General features: G+C 42.4%; 2 protein-coding genes across 7 annotated transcripts in view; one reads left to right on the top strand and one right to left on the bottom strand.

Annotated features, from left to right (window-relative positions):
* Nucleotides 1-10,309, top strand: part of PHYHIPL (phytanoyl-CoA 2-hydroxylase interacting protein like) — a 176,369-nt gene extending 166,060 nt beyond the window's left edge. For both annotated transcript variants that reach the window (XM_044299045.1, XM_044299046.1), the window contains exons 3-5: nt 1,143-1,317; nt 3,747-3,864; nt 8,928-10,309. In XM_044299045.1, coding sequence (XP_044154980.1) covers nt 1,143-1,317; nt 3,747-3,864; nt 8,928-9,462 — 828 coding nt within the window. In that variant the 3' untranslated portion in view covers nt 9,463-10,309. The remainder of the gene's footprint in view (nt 1-1,142; nt 1,318-3,746; nt 3,865-8,927) is intronic.
* A 3,538-nt stretch (nt 10,310-13,847) lies between these two features.
* The window catches only part of FAM13C (family with sequence similarity 13 member C), a 360,167-nt gene continuing 353,722 nt past the window's right edge, over nt 13,848-20,292 (bottom strand). For all 5 annotated transcript variants that reach the window (XM_044299040.1, XM_044299044.1, XM_044299043.1 and 2 more), the window contains 2 exons: nt 15,954-16,055; nt 13,848-14,707 (listed from right to left, as the gene is read on the bottom strand). In XM_044299040.1, coding sequence (XP_044154975.1) covers nt 14,584-14,707; nt 15,954-16,055 — 226 coding nt within the window. In that variant the 3' untranslated portion in view covers nt 13,848-14,583. The remainder of the gene's footprint in view (nt 14,708-15,953; nt 16,056-20,292) is intronic.

The following is a 20,292-nucleotide window of genomic DNA, read 5'->3' as shown; positions in this document are numbered from 1 at the left end:
ACTGGAAAGATGTTGATGAGCTGCTTTAATAGAAGATGTAGTGGATTCTAGCAAAAATAAAAACAAAAAGATAAATGCATGCAGTACCAAAAATAACCACAAGGAGGCCTTCCATTCAAACTACATTATAGTTTAAAGCAATGTATGCATTTTGGAGGGATATATACTATACATTATATTCCATATATATAAACTTTTGTAAAGGTTTCGTTAGTTCTTGATATCTGTGTAACTAAGCAGATTTATTCTAATGCTCTAGTAAGCCTAAATCATGATACAATCTAAATCTACAGTAATAAATAATGCAGATTCTGATAACTGAGCACATGATCTACTAGAACTGAAGTATAATTGGATTTTAGAAGATCAGAAGCAATGTAACAAGTTAGAAAATTATAGTAGAAGTTATATTTTTTTTTTTTTTTTTTTTTTTTTTTATATAACATTTTATTTCCCAAGGTTCTCTACCTTCACAAGTGACTTTAATATATTTGTATATTGGCAGTCTATTGGAATCGGACAAAACTGGTCATGTTAATGCTGTATTAAGGACATAAAGACATTTTATGTTTATATAGTTTGGTGCCAGGGGTGAGATTTACTTTCATCCATATGCATGGGATATATATACTATCCATATCAATCTATGAATGCAATGTAATGCTAAGTATGTAGACAGACACCTGTGCAGAAAAAGGGATGTTATCTTTACAATCAAGATTAAAGGGGTTTTCCAAGATTTTTTTTTTGTTACTGATGACCTATCAGCTGGATAGGTCATCATTATCTGATCGGTGGGGCTCCCAAAACCCAGAATCCCCACCGATCAGCTGTTTGAGAAGGCAGCGGCCTTGTTCATCGGTCACATGGCCTAGGAGCAGCTCAACCCTATTCAAGTGAATGGGGCTGAACTGCAACACCAAGCACAGCCGCTATAACTGCAGGGCACTGTGCTTGGTAAGCTGTGAGAAGGCAGTGGCACTCACAGATGATCGGTGGTGGTCCCAGTTGTTGGAACTCCACCGATCAGATACTGATGATCTATCCAGAGGATAGGTAATCAGTAAAAAAAAAATCTCTGGAAACTCTTTTAACCTAAGTGGCAATAATTTTCCTTAACTGTCCTCATTCTCTTTTCTTAGGATGTCCCTACTAAATTGGTAGCTAAAGCAGTGCCTCTGCCAATGACAGTTCGTGGACACTGGTTCTTGAGCCCAAGGACTAAGTACACTGTGGCTGTACAGACTGCATCAAAACAGGTGGATGGAGACTACGTTGTGTCTGAGTGGAGTGAGATCATTGAGTTCTGCACAGCAGGTAAGAACAGTCGCTCTGTATTGCTTCATGGCAAGTGGAATATATCTGAACTAAACTAAAAAATACACTGATAATATATTCATTCATGTGGATGTGTTATGGCAGTGGGTGTGGAACCATTCTGTTAAGAAAAAAAATTGATTTTGGCTAATCTTAAGGGCGATATCTTGGCAGTCCCCTGGTTTTCACCCTTTAATGCCTGTACAGGTATCTTGACTTTGCTGTAAGGGACTCACCAGGCCACTACCTCCTGGAATAATCTCAGTGTGATTATAAGCTGACCCACAAGGTTCAGAGACCCCTAGGGGCAGGCAAAACTGTAGTCAGGGACAGGCCTAGGTCGGGGCAGGCAGAGTACAAGCAATCGTATAACCGGTCTGAGGTGAGTGCAGACAGGGGTCTGTACAAAAAGCAGGCACAGGTCAGTGTCCAGAACAGGGGCAGAAGTCGGTACACAGGCAGGCAAACAAATAAAGCACACTGGAGGAACTAGAAAGGTAGACAACCAATTTCTCAGGCACCCTCCCATTGGGGAAGGTGCCTTAAGCACCCCAGGTGACCCTCCATAGGCTGGTGAAGATTAAGGTGTGTGCGTGCTGGCCCTTTAAGAGCTGGAGGGATAACCCACGCACCCTGAGAGAGGCTTGGCTTGCGCTGGCTGTATTGCGCACAAGAGGTGGTTATGCGCAGCATGGAACTGGAGCACCAGAGCAGGTGAGCAAGACAGCAGTGACCTTGAGCTGCCACTGCAACAGGGGGTTTATGTGTTTGCTATCTAAACAACTGTCCTTAATCAGATTAGAATACTGATCCTCATTCCTCAGCATAGGTCATCAATATCAGATCAGTGGGGTCTGACTCCTGGCATCCCTGCCAATGATGTCACTGACCTACAGTGCTGCCCATAATTATTCATACCCCTGGCAAATTTTGACTTAAAGTTACTTTTATTCAACCAGCAAGTAATTTTTTGACGGGAAATGACATAGGTGTCTCCCAAAAGATAATAAGACTATGTACAAGAGGCATTATTGTGGAAAAAACACATTTCTCAACTTTTATTTACATTTGAGCAAAAAGTGTCCAGTCTAAAATTATTCATACCCTTCTCAATAGTCAATAGAAAAGCCTTTATTGGCTATTACAGCAATCAAACGCTTCCTATAATTGCAGACCAGCTTTTTGCAGGTCTCAATAGGTATTTTTGCCCACTTATCTTTAGCAATGAGCTCCAAATCTTTCAGGTTGGAGGGTCTTCTTGCCATCACCCTGATCTTTAGCTCCCTCCACAGATTCTCAATTGGATTCAAGTCTGGACTCTGGCTGGGCCACTCCAAAACGTTAATGTTGTTGTCTGCTGACAATTTCTTCACCACTTTTGCAGTGTGTTTTGGGTCATTGTCATGCTGAAATGTCCACTGGTGCCCAAGGCCAAGTTTCTCTGCAGACTGCCTGATGTTGTCATTGAGAATCCTCATTTATTGCTCTTTTTTCATGGTGCCGTTTACTGTGATTAGGTTCCCTGGTCCATTGGCTGAAAAACACCCCCAAAGCATTAGGTTCCCACCACCATGATTGACAGTGGGGATGTGTTCTTTGGATTGAAGGCTTCTCCTTTTTTACGCCAAATGAAGGAAACATCATTGTGACCAAACAAAATTTTTTTGTTTGATCTGACTATAACACAGAAGACCAGAAATTGTTTTCTTTGTCCAGATGAGCTTTAGCAAAGGCCAAGCAAGCTTTTGTGTGCCTTATCTGGAGAAGTGGTGTCCTCCATGGTCTGCATTGTGCAGTGTCCGTTGGATTGTCTGCCTTGAGACATTGCCACCAGCAGAGCCCAGATTCACCAGGATGGCCTTGGTGGTGATCCTTGGATTCTTTTTCACCTCTGTAACTATCCTCCTGGCCAGCACAGGTGTCACTTTTGGCTTCTGACTACGTCCTCTGAGATTTTCCACAGTGCGGAACATCTTGTATTTTTTGCTCAAATGTAAATAAAAGCTGAGAAATGTTTTTTTTCCACAGTAATGCCTCTTGTACAACGTCTTATAATCTTTTGGGAGACACCTATGTCATTTCCCGTCAGAAAAATTACTTGCTGGTTGAATAAAAGTAACTTTAAGTCAAAATTTGCCTGGGGTATGAAAAATTATGGGCAGCACTGTAGGAAGAGGCTTCTTCAAACAGCTAATTGGTAGGGGTACCAGGGGTCAGAGCATCACCAATCAGATAACCTATGACATCAATATTCTACTCCTGGAAAACCTGTTTAAATTTAAACAGTATGTAGTAAGTGTATGAGTGCTCCCTAGTGGTGACTGCAGGTAACAATTTTATTATTTTATTATCTGCCTGTCTATGGGATTTAGACCACCTGTATAACAGCTTAGAACACTTGGTTAATATTGTTTAAATTTTTATTCCAGATTACTCTAAGGTACACCTAACACAACTGATGGAGAAAGCTGAAGCAATTGCAGGACGTATGCTGAAATTTTCAGTTTTTTATCGTAACCAACATAAAGAATATTTCGACTATACACAGTAAGAAAGTTATTTTTTTGACAAAAACATGATCAGTTCTAAAATGTATATAGCACTGTTTATTTAGAGAAATGTAGCTAAAGGGGTTCTCCAGGAATGAAAAAAATTTAAATACTTAAATATTATTTTATAATAAATATATTCACAAATACCTTTCATTACTTAGAATGGCTTGTTTTGTCTAAGGAGCAATCATTAGGGGAAACAAAATGGCCGCCGTCCTATCAGTACACACAAAACCTGTCCTAATCAAACAGGACAAGTTACTTCACCACAATGAGCCATAGTTCTGCCTCATCCTGCTCTCTGCTCTACTTGTCAGGGATTATGATCCTGAATACAGGTGAATCTCTGGGGGAATGGAGAGGATGAAGATACATGAGAGGATTGTAGGGTGTGGCTAATGAGCAGCAGCAATTGTATGCAGCCGCCATTACCACAGCAACACATTACCACAGTCTATCCTGTCCATCTGTATTTCATGTCTTCTCATAAAATAAATTCCCCAGAGATTCAGCTAAAGATCTTATCATCTGTATTCAGGCTCATAATCTCTGACAAGTAGAGCAGAAAGGAGAATGAGGCAGCTCTTTACCTCAGTGTTGTAAAGTAACTTGTCCTCATGTCACATGTGTGATCAGGACAGGCAGCTTCCCCTGATGATTGCTCCCCAGACAAAATGAGCCTTTATAAATAACGAAATTTATTTGAGAATATATTTATAATAAAGTAATATTTAAGTATTTTAATTTTCTTAATTCCTAGAGAAACCCTTTAAACAAAAACTTTATTATCATTGAAAGGGAGCTAGATGTCACGGCTGTGTCATGGTCTGGTGGTATTGGACCGTGACACTTGTGCCGTGCATGCTTGTTGCCGGTGGCAACATGTTGTTTTAGCATGAGTGGTCACTTCCCCTTTTAGTCTGGTGTTTCTTCCCATTTTGGTGTGTACGGGGTTAAGGTGTGTGCAAGGTGGAGCTGGGTGTGGCACCTCCTTGTGGAACATCAAGGTCTTTAGCGATGTCTTCCCATGTTCTCCTCCTTGTTCCCTACCTTACCTGTTATGTTTGGTGTGAGTTTGTTTTGGGGATTTGTTGTTATGTCTAGTTTGGTGTTCTATAGGGATCGACCGATTATCGGATTTACCGATATTATCGGCCGATATTCAGGATTTTGAACGTTATCGGTATCGGCATTTATTTTGCCGATATTCCGATAACGTCCTGGGAACACAGATCGCGCTGCTGACAGCGCTCTCCGTGTTCCCTCAGCAGCAGCACAGGGGAGAAGGAGCAGTGTCTCCTCCCCCTGTGCTGCTGCTGCCGCTCCAGCCAATGGGGGGACAGGGGACAAGAGGAGGGGAGGAGCTATGGCCACTGCGCCACCAATGAAGCTTAATCTCACATTAATTCATATACAGGAGGCGGGAGCTGGCTGCAGGATCACATAGCCGGCTCCCGGCCTCTATGAGCTGTAGCTGCGATCTGCGGTAGTTAACTCCTCAGGTGCCGCGGATCGCAGCTACTGCTCATAGAGGTCGGGAGCCGGCTATGTGATCCTGCAGCCAGCTCCCGCCTCCTGTATATGAATAAATTAGAGATTAAGCTTCATTGGTGGCGCAGTGCGCCCCCCCAAGCCCCCCAGTATCAGACATTGGTGGCGCAGTGCGCCCCCCCTCCCCCCCAGTATTAAGCAGTGGTGGCGCAGTGCGCCCCCCCAAGCCCCCCAGTATCAGACATTGGTGGCGCAGTGCGCCCCCCCTCCCCCCCCAGTATTAAGCAGTGGTGCGCCCCCCCCCTCCCCCCCACCCCAGTCGCAATGCGCCCCCCACAGGATTCCCTCTCCCCTGCTCCTCCGATCGGAGCCCCAGCAGTGTAATGCTGGGGCTCCGATCGGTTACCATGGCAGCCAGGACGCTATTGAAGCCCTGGCTGTCATGATAAGCTCCATGCTGCTGTGTGCACAAAGCACAGAGCAGCAGGGACAGTGTGAGCTCCTATTCACCCTGATAGATCTCTATCAGGGTGACTAGGACAAGGGTTCTAGTCCCTAAGGGGGCTAAAAGTTAGTTTTAAAAAAAAAAAAAGTAATAAAAATAAAAACACCAAAATATTAAATATAAATGAAAAAGAAAGATTTACAAAAAAAAATTAAAATACACATTAACAATAAACATTAATTTTCAGCAGATTTGTGGGAATTTTAATTTTTTTTTCAAAAATGAAAATTCCCAGAATATCGGTATAAATTATCGGCTATCGGCCTGAAAGTTCACAAATTATCGGTATCGGTATCGGCCCTAAAAAATCAATATCGGTCGATCCCTAGTGTTCTATGTCTTGTATGTGTGGTATAATGCCCGGCATGGTTGCTAGATATCCTGTTGTTTGTCTGTGCCTTCGGAAGGGGGTCTCAGGGTTCCCCGGAGGGTGAACCACTAGTCAGTGTGTAGCTCTGCTGGGGCTGCCATGCATCCTATCAGCATGGGGGTCCAGGCAGTTTCTGGTTTGCTGGATTCCGTGTTTGTATTTTGTGCTGTGGCCCACGAGGTAGTGATGGGAAGTTCGAATCTTTTAAATGAATCGGTTCATTTGAATCAGTTCATTCAAAAGAACCGATTCATGAATCGAATCTACGATTCACTTGCTGAGTCGGCTGACAAGGCCCAGCCTTCATTCTAGGATCATGTTACACAAGACCTGCTAGAGTCTCTGCTACCTCACACTGAGCTGCTTCAAACGGAACAGCTCAGTCAGATGAATCGACTCCTCCAGTTCAGTGAAAGAAATCGATTCAAAAGAATGATTTGTTTCAAGAACTGGACATCTCTACTGTGAGGTGAACGGGTTCCAGTAAATCTGCATGGGGTCCAGTCGTCGTGGTTGCAGCGGCAGGTAAATGCGTGTTGTTCGGGGTTCTTACCTGCCGATCCAATAGCTGTGCATTGTCTGTCCCTTCCCTGGCAGCTAGGCCAGTGAGACTCCTGTTCATCCATGTCTGGGATGAACAGGTCGTCTCATCACCTTTCTGTATTTGAGGGACTATCAGGGCCACTCAGGGTCCTAGGTTTCCTGGGTGTGAGCCGTCCTACCATCCAGGTCTGCTCATACGGTGAGGAGTTAGGGCGAGAATTAGGGATGCAATAAGTTTTGGAGCATTTCCACCTAAAAATCAGCTCCAAGAAAACCCTCAAAACAGCCTCCCAATTATTTCAACGGGAAGCAGCACTTGATTTTTTTTTCCCCATTTCAAAAAAGGAAGTAGCATGCCCTATTTTCGGGCGTTATCCATGCTTAAGGGAAGCATTAAAAAGAAGCGCCTTACATGCAAAAAAAAAAAAACAGTTTTGTATTGAAGTATACACCCATTGGTTAAAAAGTGTAAAAAAAAACGCAGGAAACGCTTTAAAAAAAAATACACAAAAAATGTGCGAGAAGAAAAACTAACTGAAAAAAACATGCGGATTCCACGCTAAATTTTGTAGGTAGATTTTCCAAATGCATTGTGTGAGCACCCTTTCTACATATGCCGTGATAGGAAAAGAAAGGCGCCCCTTGCTCAGGATCTCCCTCTATTAGCCAATAACTAAGGGTGTCTATATCGCGCAGACCTGGCCCAACAAATATTACATGGTTGGCCGATCATTTTATTGGCCGGCATGTAATACCACATTTTCCCCACAGGGGAATTATCTGGCTAAATTTAAAGAGGGATCACCTTGATGAGACAACAACTTTAAAGGGAACCTGTCACCTCCAAAAACCATCCCAAGCCGCCAGCAGTACCTGACAATAACCAGCAGTGTGTTTCTGATGATAATTTTCTTCCTAAAGGCAGATACAGCAAAAGCTCTGAAAACTTTATTTTATCCCCCGCGATTTTCTAGTCATGCTTGAAGTCAAAGGGGCAGCGGCTTCCTTGCTTCAAGTCAAGGTAACCGCGCCCCCTTCCCTGCCCCTTTGTTGGGGTGGAGATTCTGTTTCTGTGAGTTTTGCTATGACATGAAATAAAGCGCATTGAAGTTTTTAAAATGCTGGATTTTCGTCTCTTGAAACACATTTTCCACATCTCCTCTCCTCCTCCGAGTGCCACCACCATTCTGGCTCTTCGTGCAGCAAAGCACTGTGTCCTGCCGCCAGCACTGCACTGCGTCCTTTGCGCACTAAGTCTTGAAGCTGTACACTTTTAGGACATAGAGCAGCGCAGGCACCGAGTGAAGAGCACCAGGGAGTGGTTAGTAATACCAGCTCCTTACTCACCGTTCCTTGGGCCACTTGTTATGTATTAGGCCGAATGCACACGGCCGTGAGCGGTCCGTGGTGACACGGGCTGGATTCCTGCTGAGAGCAGGAGCGCACGCCGTCATTGGTTGCTATGACGCCGTGCGCTTCCTGCTACCGCAGTACAGTAATACACTGGTATAGATCATACCAGTGTATTACTGTACTGCGGCGGCAGCAGGAATCCAGCCTGTGTTACCACGGACCGCTCACGGCCGTAATAGGTGCTTCCACAATAGAATTGATCAATTGTTAATAGCATTTCCCCGCCCCGAGGTATTGTGGACCGTGTGCTTGAGAACCCTGATCTAGAAATATAGTCAGGATCCCATTTCCGGCTGGGTATATTCTCTTAGAACTGTATTAATAATGTATAATGTAGGGGCCAGAAACCTCTGTTACTTTAGGTCCCTGCATGCTCCATTCACTTCTGAGAACAATAAGTGTGCATCCTGGGAGTAGTAGTTTCACCACAGCTAGAGTGCCCTGGTATAATGTAGTATAATAACTATGTACTACTGGTGCCATACTCCAGTAGACATACTGATCAACAGAATTTAAGTTGTCCCGATCCGGCTCTTTGCAAAAAATAATCTGATTCTGCTGGACAGCCAGGCTAGTAACAGCTTTACAATGGACTTAATACTTTTTCTATACTTATTGGCGGTATATTTAGAGCACCCTATCTACTATGTATACTTAATGAACGTGTTTCCCATAGATTTATTACCCTGGAAGTTAAACAGTTTTACATGCCTTTTTTCATATTGCCCCATTTCAGGACACATCATGGGAATGTCATGCAGCCCTCTCCAAAAGACAACAGTGGCAGCCACGGTTCTCCGATAAGCGCCAAACTGGAAGGAATCTTTTTCAGCTGCAACACCGAGTTCAACACCGGCAAGCCTCCACAAGATTCGCCGTATGGAAGGCACAGGGTCGAGATACCTGCTGAAAAACTCTTCAACCCAAACACCAACTTATACTTTGGGGATTTTTACTGTATGTACACGGCTTATCACTATGTCATTGTGGTCATTGCTCCGGTGGGATCTCCAGGAGATGAGTTTTGCAAGCAGCGCCTTCCTCAACTGAATCTGAGCGACAACAAATTTTTGACCTGCACCGAGGAGGAGGGAAGTCTTGTATTTCACCATGCTCAAGATGTAAACTTGGAAGTCATTTACACTGACCCTGTCGATCTTTCTTGTGGCACAGTGGCAGAAATCATTGGTCACCAGCTAATGAGCTTGTCTACTGCCAACGCAAAAAAAGATCCTAGCTGCAAGACCTGCAACATCAGTGTTGGACGTTAAAAAGCCCTCTCGTCCTATCGTACAGCAGTTAACCCTCCCTCTTCATTCTTACCAGACATTCTGTCGGGAAGCATGCAAAAATGCAGCTGTCACCAAAAGCATACACTGAAATTAGAACTCCTTAACCCCTTCGCTGCACGACGAAGGCTGCAAAGCATTCCTTGGTACTGCACTGTAGTTCCTCTTGCAGCAAAGGATTTAAATAGCTTTTTTTAAAACGTTTTTTATTATTTGTGAAGTTGCTCTTAACCACTACAAACCATTCTGTTCTCTGCCAACTGTTAAAATCTAGATGTTGCAAATGTTAATATTTTTTTTTTTTATCGTTCATTTGCTGTTTTATATATATATATATATATTCTGTTTGTTTGCCAAACATAACTATATGTAGTCTGCTTTAGCAAGGTAAAATTACCAATTATGGCTTTATTGGGGGTGTCTAAACAGTAATTATTTTACGTTACTAAAACTATTGGGAAATTAAAAAAATAATATTAAAAACAGCATGGAAAATTGTAATTTCAGCATGATTGAGCTCTCCAAGCCTAGAAACATCAGCACTTCCAATGTCGCTCGACGATTGTTAAATGTTAAGATACTAGCTAACAGGAAACAAATACTGTATTCCACCATCATAAATATGATAGAAAAATATTTTATTTGTACTGTTGTATAAAATATTTACAAATCATATAGAATATATAGAGCACATTTTATTAGCAAGTGTATACATGTCATAAACCATTTTTCCCTTATCAAAGATGTAGACTGTAAACTTCATCAAGTCGTGTATACGTTTCTGTTATTCTTGCTTCAAATATTTTAATTAAAAACAGAACTGAAGTCATTCCGATTCATAAAGTATGTTTAAAAACAAAATCATATCGAATGCATCACAAAAGGTCATGATTATTTTTTTTTCCACTTGCAAATGGCAATATTTTTTCTTTTTTTCACTCCCAATAAACAGTTTTCAAATGTCTGTTTTAAAATCATGCACTTTGGATACAAGAGAAGTAGAAAGGTTTCGACTTGGTAGGAACAATTAAAAAAAAACAAAATACAACAAGTGTTAAGCACGATAGCAAAAAACACAACGGATCTCAAAGTGTGTGGGTGCCGGTGTGACACGTGTGTAGAAAAGGGAACATTAGCAGCATACTCTGATTGCACAGATCATTCTGTATTCAGAAATAAGACTTTATATAGTTAAATAGAATCAAACATGAGTAGATTAAGGCAGCTTTGCATATTTCAACATTCTTCAAAAAGGGTCTTTTTTTTTTTAGTTTTTCTTTTTTTTTTTTACTTTAAAATAAAATTAAAAAGGTCATAAAATTCACCATTTCAAAAAAAAAATATTCTAGGAGGCAATGATTTGTCACGTAGTGGTAGATCTACCACACTACAGGAAGTGTTATACGGTAAATAGCAAATAAGGAGTCCTCCCCTGCATAACGGAAACCGGACGGATCCGCTATGCAGGCCATAGACTTCTATTATGACGGAATGCCTCTAAAGGCTTTCAGTTATGCATTCAGTCATGGAATTGCGCTATGGTCCGTGATAACGGAATCCATAACGCGATTCACATTATATCACAATCCGAACCAAAAATGAATTTCAAAATCTGAAATTCGCTCATCCCTAATTTTGACCATATGGTCCTCTTGAAGCTTCATGGCAACTTCTTTAAGTGGAGTGGTGTGGACCGAAGTCGAGGGGGCTGCTGGGTCACCCGCTTCCTATGCAGGTGCCGTATTGCAGTGGCAGCAGTCTCCATGCATTGCTGTAAGTGAGCTCGTACAGTTTAATCAAAATGTGCATTAAAAACCTGGTCATTTTTATTCATTTTGCTTAGCAGCAACAGTATAAAACGTGGATGTGCGGTCCGTACCTTTTACCATGAATTTGGTGAAACATATACAAACTGTAGGTGGAAGTAGTTTGGTAAGTTGGAACTTTCCAAAGGAACATATGGGGATATACACTCTGATGACCAGTCCAATATATCGGTCTCCCTGCATTTCTAAAGGTTTCTCAAACCATGAGTGTGTGTCCATGGATATACTGTGATACAGTAACATCATATATCTACATGGATAAAGAGGCTCCATACACACAGGCATGTTTTTAGGCAAATACAAAAACAGATAAATGGCATGGTCAGTGTATTTTTAAAGGATTGGGCTACATGGGCATCTGAAATCAGTTAGTCCTATTATAAATATTAACTTTCAATAGGCTATTTAGTAATGCATTCATTTGAATGTCTCTAGCAATAACCTACACATTCAGTGTTTGGAAATATGAAACATATACACTGTAGGGGGGAAGAAGGGGCACATCAAAAATCTAGTTCTGGCCCCTATGGTCATGTTGGTTCTAAGCAGGAAGGGGGTCATTTATTAACCAGAAATACGCCTATATTAGGTGTGTTTCTGGCGCAGATTGCACCGCAAAGATCCTTTGTGCCGCAATCTGCGACCTCTCCCCGGTCACGCCAGGTCTAAAAAAGTGGGCGTGCTGTGGGCAGGAAATTTGCGGGCTGGTAGGCACCTCTCATTTACCATTTTCCGCGCTTGGTTTAGGCTTAGAAAATGGTCTAAATGTAGCTGGCTTATATTTAGAAGAGGCGGCGAATCAGCTGAAGTTATGAAGAGGCCGGCGCCTCTTCATAACTTCGGCAGATCCACCGCCAGCACAGGGCCTTATTAGGACCGGTGTCTAAAATGCCGGTTTAAATAAGTGCACCCTGAATTCTTCAGTCTATGCACTAGAGGTCCGAGCTGTTGTTCACGTTACCATTGCATGTGTGGTGTCTGTGAACAATAGGAGCCCTGCATAGCATAAGGAGGACCTATCACTTCACCTTAGTATTTGTACTTGCATTCCCCTAAAAGACAATTTGGACCAACTTCGGCATTGTTCCTCTAATATACTTCTTGGAAATGTAGAAATAAGTTTACCATAATTGTGTTACAATTCCGCTTGTCAAAAAGATGTGTCCCTGTGCCCGACACTCTGTGCTGCTTGTACAGGTTCATAAAGTTCAGGGGCACAGCGCATTGTCAAGGCTAATAGTAGCACCTGGTGTTTATACATTTATACATTTCTAGGAGGAATAACAGAACAACAGCATGAAAATATGCTCCAGAATTGTTATTTTTTAGGGAATTTACTAAGACATGTCAAGAGAGCTTGAGGACGTCTTTAAAAGGGGTTTCCCAAGATATTTTTATGACAACCTATCCTCCTCTGAATAGGTCATCAGTATCTGGTCGTGGGGGTCCGACACCCGGGACCCCAGCTGATCAGCTGTTTGAGAAGGCAGCTCTGGTCACATGGCCTAGGCTCAGCCTCATTGAAGTGAATAGGGCTGAGCTGCGATACCAATCACAACCACTATACAATGTACGGCGCTGTGCTAGGTGAGCAGACAGAAGGTGAGCGCCGATGCCTTCTGAAACGGCTGATCGTCAGGGGTCCCGGGTGTCGGACCCCTATCGAACAGATGCTGATGACCTGTCGCCACTGGGGCGACTGCGTTCTTTGAAATGGAGACAAAAACAAAGACACATATGTCCCCGAGACTTGGAGTGGATTTTGCTGCCTGCCTGCCCCTCCAATATAATTTAAGGAATTATTTTTATAAAATATTTGAAGATGAAATCGAAAGGTAAAAAGAGTGATAATTACAGCAAATATATCAATATTATTAAGAATCAATATAAAGAGAATCAATGTATAATAAGACATAAATGAAGGTCGTATTGTACGTGAACAATATTATTTTGACAGAACCCCACTGCTATTTCTAGGGGGGAAAAAAATCTGACATTTCATGTACAAACTTCCATGTAGTTTCAGTCGTCATCAGCCTCAGCCTGTGCTTTTCATTGGATAAGGAACAAGGGAAATTTATGCTCAATGAAAAGGTTTCATTTATTTCTACAATTACATATGCAATGCTGCTTTAATTTTACAAAGATGTTCAAAAAAATAAATATTCTGAAAAATACTTTTGCTCTTACAATATATGAAACTAGATATGAAACGCCAGACGCTGAGCCCCATAACTCTGCAAGGAACACGACCTTGGGGCTGCACGTGTCCTCATATATATGACAGTAAAACATCTCTTACATCATAGATTACATTACAATGCAGTTTCCAGAAAGTGCAGTCATGTTGCTTACATTGTTGGCCTTTGGTTGAAGACAAGAACATATGGTTTTAACAGAAAAATGGGGGAAAAACCACTGCTCAATATTAAAAATAGGTCACTAGAGAATAAGGCTACATGCCCACGACAGTGAAAAACGGACATGTCATGTACATTTTAACGGCCATCACTTGTCTGATTTAAGACCAATGGTAGTCTATGGGGTTATTCACACGGCAGTTTTTTTTTTTGACTGTCAGTGAAAAATGGACGTAAAAAAATAGAACATGTTCTATCTTGTCAGTTTTTCACCGACAGACTGCCCCGATACAATTGAATGGACCTATTTTTAACGTCCGTTTCTCAGAAAGGCATCAGTGAAATAAACATCCGTTAAAAATGTCGGTGTGCATGTAGCCTAAGTATATACAGCCTGTACATGGCATAAATAGGTTATTCTCTGAAATATTCTACTTAAGTTACTGTACACATTGTGACTGATCTCTGCTCTGTGGGGGATGCCTACAACATATCAAAGGCACTTCAGACAATGAAGCGGATTTTAGAAACGGCATTGAGGAGCTAGTTCAACATGTCAACCTTTAAATATCATACGTTTGGCAAAAAAAAACAACACACAAAATGGTAAAAGCCTTATTAACTCAGCCCCATTATTGACCTCCAACCTCTTACCTCCATAATGCCCTTCAGCAGAACTCTATTCGAGACAGGGACAAAGCCAAGTATGTCCACCTTTGGTTTTCCCACTGTTGATTACCAACTCAACAGCCTATGTCCTACAAAACCTAGCTTGCCTCGGCTTTGCGTCATCCCTTGTCCCCGCTACTGTTCTCCCTATCAGGTAGTGTGTAACTATTAAAGTGCATCAGAATTTCAGTGTCATACATGAGTGTGCAGAAATACAGCAATTTTATCCTTCTTCAATACCACCAGCTCTATATAGTTTTAGATACATCTTGCTTGCTGATCAAGACCTCCAATAAGCGAAGCTTCGCTTTTATCTGTTTGTATTCACAGTACTCTTCAGCCATTGGTATCCGATCTTCTTTCTGTGCACTTCTGAAATGTAATGGAACAAAATGACAATGGGATTGGAATTAATATATCGAAATTAATATATACCACATAAGAATAAATCTAGCTGTCAATGGGGTGTTACCGTGCTTCAATTAGGCTGCGTGCACACGACGGTCTTTTTGTGGATTGCGCACAGCCTCCAGAGGATAGGTCATCAATAGGTTTGAGCGAATCTGGTTCGGATTGCTGTATCTGAACCTGATTCTTTTTAAAACTTTGTTAAGAATATGGGCTCCGTCCTACTGTAAAAGGTATGTCCTCCGCGGAGGTCTTTCCGAAGTTTCTGAAAATATTGGGAGACTTACGATTCAGCTTCGTATTTTGATACAGTAACAAGTGACACGTAATAGAGGCGAGACGAAGTTATTTTCGTGATATTTGCAGAAACTTCAAAAAGACCTCCGTGGAGGACAGACATTTTACAGTAGGACGGCAGCCCATATTCTTGACGTAGTTTTTAAAAAATCAATTGGCAATATAAAAATCTTGGAAAACCCCTTTAATTAGTAAAATATATATATATATATATAGGTCATATGGTACATTCCCTTTAAATTCAAACCTCTCTTTCCAATAAATGCTTTGTCAAAGATTTTACAGGAAGAATAGTGGAGAATACATGGCTATTCCTCCAATCAACATACGGACACTGTGGTGCAACCCGAAAGACCCCATTATAAGTCAGTGGGGTCTATTGGGCGCTGCTGGGCTATGTTGTATGACACGGTGTTAATTTTGTTTTTCTGCTCCTATGACGAAACGGTAAAAACGAACACTTGATGGAAGTGTGAACAGAGCCTAATAGAGATATTTACTGGTGACTGTGGAAAAGAAAATCTCCCATCAACCTTAAAAGGAGTATGTCACCTGAATTAAGCACTATTAACTAAAGTACTGAATGAGTAGTACTGCAGATATGAGTCTGGATCACCGCCTGGTGTCCGCCTACAAAGCTCGGCTGTGATACATCTTTAGGTCTGCTGCTCATGCTCAGGAAGTTCCCTCCATTATGACCACAAGCTCTGCCTTCTTGACAATGTATTACAGCAGAGCTCGGCAGCGTATATCAGGAGAACAGGGGGTTGGAGTGGTATGAAAATAAAATGTAACGATCTGGACTCCACATCTGCAGAACTACTCATGTAGTACTGCCATTAATAGTATTCAGGTGACCCACTCCCGCTAAGTTGAAGCCCTTGACAACGTTCAACAATTATGATTTGACTACCTTCCAGTCTGTCGTAAAAAGTGCTCTTCAAATTCTCTTAAAGCTTTTCTCAATCTTTTCTTGTCTGCTCTGGTTTCACGAAGGTGATCAAGAAGTTCAGGCCTGGAAGATAGAAGCAAGAACTGGTTAGAACAAGAAGAAAGCTAATGTCTTGAATGTCCACACTAGACCGTGTAAAACAAGCTCTATAACAACTCAATGTTTTACTAAAGTCTTTCACCTGTGTCCCATTTATAGATGGGAACAGAGACGTTTTCCTAGCAGATGGGAACTGAGCACTCCAACTTTCTGATGAAAGCGAAGCAGTCCACCCTCCTGTTGGAAACTGAAGGCAACTAGTTCCAATTTCAGAATGCTCCGGCAATATACAGTACATATGTCTAGGAATTTCTTTATTTTTGATTGGGAATCTCACTGTATATTTTAGCACATGTTTTTTTTATATATAAAATCAGATGTTTCATGTGTTGCTAGTGTTGTCTAGATAAGACCTATTACAGTCAATGTGTGGCTCTTCAGTTGGGACAGAATGAGATGCCGGGGAGTATTACTGATGGTAAAATATTAAACGGTTAAAGCAATGTTCACAGCTGGGCATGTCCTTAATTATGCTGAACATTTTTATTGATATTGGTTGACTAATTAAAACTAATTGGAGACTACACAGTAATCTATGCAGAATATATTATCAAATAAATTGAGCACAGTGCATTTAATACATTAAAATAGGTATCTTGGGCATAATAGGATTCTGCAGAGCTATACGTTATTAGACGCTGAGGATATCAGTACATACTGGCTAACGAAGTCTACTTTCACATCTGCGTTTTTACTGGATCCATCATGGATCAACAAAAACGCTTCTGTCATGATAACACACCTGTCTGCGGATCCGGTTGTATTATCTCTATAATAGCCAAGACGGATCCGTCTCTAAAACCATTCAATGGGGGACAAATGAGTTTTCTTTTGTTTCAGAGAAAACGGATACGTCTCCATTGAGGTACATTGTGGGTTATGACGGATCTGTCTTGCCAGGATGCACAAAAAAATGCTGCTTGCCGCGATTTTGTGTGCGTTATGGGAACCCAATAAAACGGAACAGAAAGCATCCTGGTGCCTCCCGTTCCTTTCAGTTCAGTGTTTGTCCCCATTGACAATGAATGGGGACAAAACTGAAGCGTTTCCCCCGCTATTGAGATCTTATGACAGATCTCAATAGCGGATAGGGAAAGCGCAGATGTGAAATTAGCCTAATGCAGGGTTCTTCCAGCTTTTATGTGTCTTCTTTATAAGTTGCTCCAAATACAGAATAGCTTAACAAAATCCAGCAGGTGATACACGTTCTAGAGCACCTAATTTTATTTTCCTTTGGATTTGTTATTTTTAGTTGCCCTTAAATTCCAGCCTTGGGTCATTTACCATAGGAATATTCTTCAGAGGCAGTGGAGCATATAAACACTTGGACCCCAGGGCACAGGGAGCGCAGCACTGCACCAGTGTCGCAGATAAGTGAAAAGGGAGTCTGGACCTTTTCACTTATCTGCAGTGGAGCATGTAGTTACAATGTGGTGTTCATCTGGAGTGGCCGGCTGCCATTAATGTGAACTGGTGAGTTGTTCCCCTTGTATGCAATTCACCAGAGCCTGTTATACTAGATAAATGCCCAGACTAACTATCATAAAATTCTACCAAATGCTGGTATACCAAAATGCAGAAGGTTGTTGGCCTTAAAAATGAGTGTCTATGACAGTAGACCAACATAGACCACCAATGACTACAGTATAAAATTGCCTGAAGAAGTATAAGGTCTTTTGCTTGACCTCAGCTGCACTTTAATCTTAGGGGCAGGAAGAAATGAGTCCCTGCATCCCTACACTATAGAGACATAAGCGTTCCATGTGCCACCGTATTATGGTGCTATTGTCCACTAGAAGCAAAGAGAAGAATAGCTCCATAATGCGGCATCCAGTGAGGCACGTCATGATTTTGTGTCAGATCTCATATGAAATCGGAGGCAGAGATACAGTAGGGTACCAAATAACTCAGGTTGTAATATAGCCAATTCCATCTGCTCTTAGTCTTGGCTTTTTGAAAACACATACAGTATGACATCATAAATTGTGTGGATGACTGACGCACTTAAATACCTACCTTTGAAGGGATTGTGCCATTACATTGACTTTGCCCTATCTACAGGAGAGGGGATAAGTACCTTCTCAGTGGAGTTCGACCACTGGGACCCTTACGGATCACAAAAAACAGGGGTCTCATGCACCAGTATGAGTGGAGCAGAAGTTTTGGCATTGTGAGCTACTGCTCCATTAATCCCCTATGTGACTGCTGGAGAGAGACAACTGCTGTACTCGGCCGTCAATGGCAGCCCAATAGAGAATGAATAAGACAGCAGATCAAATGCTCAACCTGCCGCTTCATTTATACTGGCACATGAGACCCTGTTATCGTGATCAGTGGGGTACCAACGATCAGATCCCCATCAATCAATGCTTATCCTTTATCCAGTGGATTAGGCACAACCTCTTAAATGGACCTTAGGACACATGAAACAATTAAACTGCTTTGCCTCTTCCACTTATTGAACACACAATACACGTGGACGAAATAGTGCCCTGAAAGAAAAACCTACAATGGTCACTGAAATAACTAAAAACTAGCAAGAGTAATAATAAATAAAAACTTACTGAAAATCAATTACCGTATTTTTCGCCCTATAAGACGCACCAGCCCATAAGACGCACCTAGGTTTTAGAGGAGGACAATAAGAAAAAAAAAATTTTGAACCAAAAGGTGTGCTTTTGGTGGGTTTTGAACTAATGGTGGTCTGTGGATGGCACTGTTATGGGGGGCGGATCTGTGGATGGCACTGTTATGGGGGGATCTGTGGATGGTACTGTTATGGGGGGGATCTGTGGATGGCACTGTTATGGGGGGATCTGTGGATGGCACTGTTATGGGGGGATCTGTGGATGGTACTGTTATGGGGGGATCTGTGGATGGCACTGTTATGAGGGGATCTGTGGATGGCACTGCTATGGGGGGGGATCTGTGGATGGCACTGTTATGGGGGGGATCTGTGGATGGCACTGTTATGGGGGGGGGGATCTGTGGATGGCACTGTTATGGGGGGTGGGGATCTGTGGATGACACGGTTATGTGGGGATCTGTGGATGACACGGTTATGTGGGGATCTGTGGATGACACGGTTATGTGGGGATCTGTGGATGACAATGTTATGGGGGGGATCAGTGGATGACACTGTTATGGGGGGGATCAGTGGATGACACTGTTATGGGGGGATCAGTGGATGACTGTTATGGGGGGGATCTGTGGATGACACTGTTATGGGGGGTGGATCTGTGGATGACACTGTTATGGGGGTTGGATCTGTGGATGACACTTTTATGGGGGGATCTGTGGATGACACTGTTATGGGGGGGATCTGTGGATGACAATTATGGGGGGGCTCTGGGGATGACATTGCTATGGGGGGGGGATCTGTGGATGACATATAGCATCCTCTGCTATATATGTGTCATCCACAGATTCCCCCCCCCCCCCCCAATAACAGGGGGTGAAGGCTGGCATCTGGTGTTGTAATGACAGCGGGGCCCGGTCCAGTCACTGTATTCTATTACACCGGGCCCCGCTCACTGTAGTATTAATAGGTAATGTGTAGGCATGGGTGCGGTTTTAAACTATAGTAATCCTCTGCAGCATAGAGAAATCCATGTAGTACGGTACTCACTTGATGAAACTCCTGTAGGAAGGCCGAGCAGGCGGTGGCAGCGTAACGTCATTCGCTACGTCACGCGCCTGCTCCTACCACTTTATGAATGAAGCAGGCGGATCAGGCGTGTGACGTAGTGAATGACGTTATGCTGCCGCCGCCCGCCGGGCCTGCCTGCAGAAGTTTCAAGTGAGTACCGTACTACATGGATTTCTCTATGCTGCAGAGGATTACTATAGTTTAAAACAGCATCCATGCCTACACGTTACCTATTAATACTACAGTGAGCGGGGCCCGGTGTAATAGAATACAGTGACTGCATCGGGCCCCACTGCCATTACAACACCAGATGCCGGCCCTCCCTGCTGATACACCCCCTGCCGCACTGTGCAGCATCGCGGCCGACGATGTATCAGTGTAAATGGCAGTATTTGCCCCATAAGACGCACTGCCATTTTCCCACCACTTTTTTTTTTTTTTGGGGGGGGGGGGGGTGCGTCTTATAGGGCAAAGAATACGGTAATGAAAATCAGACATAATAATAATAATAATAATAATAAATAAAAAAACTATTGAAACTTTCCTCGATAA

The sequence above is a fragment of the Bufo gargarizans genome, chromosome 6, assembly GCF_014858855.1.
Source record: "Bufo gargarizans isolate SCDJY-AF-19 chromosome 6, ASM1485885v1, whole genome shotgun sequence".
NCBI classification, from domain to species: domain Eukaryota; kingdom Metazoa; phylum Chordata; class Amphibia; order Anura; family Bufonidae; genus Bufo; species Bufo gargarizans.
The sequence above is the reverse complement of the archived record's forward strand: the minus strand, read 5'-3'. Positions and strand labels throughout refer to the sequence as shown.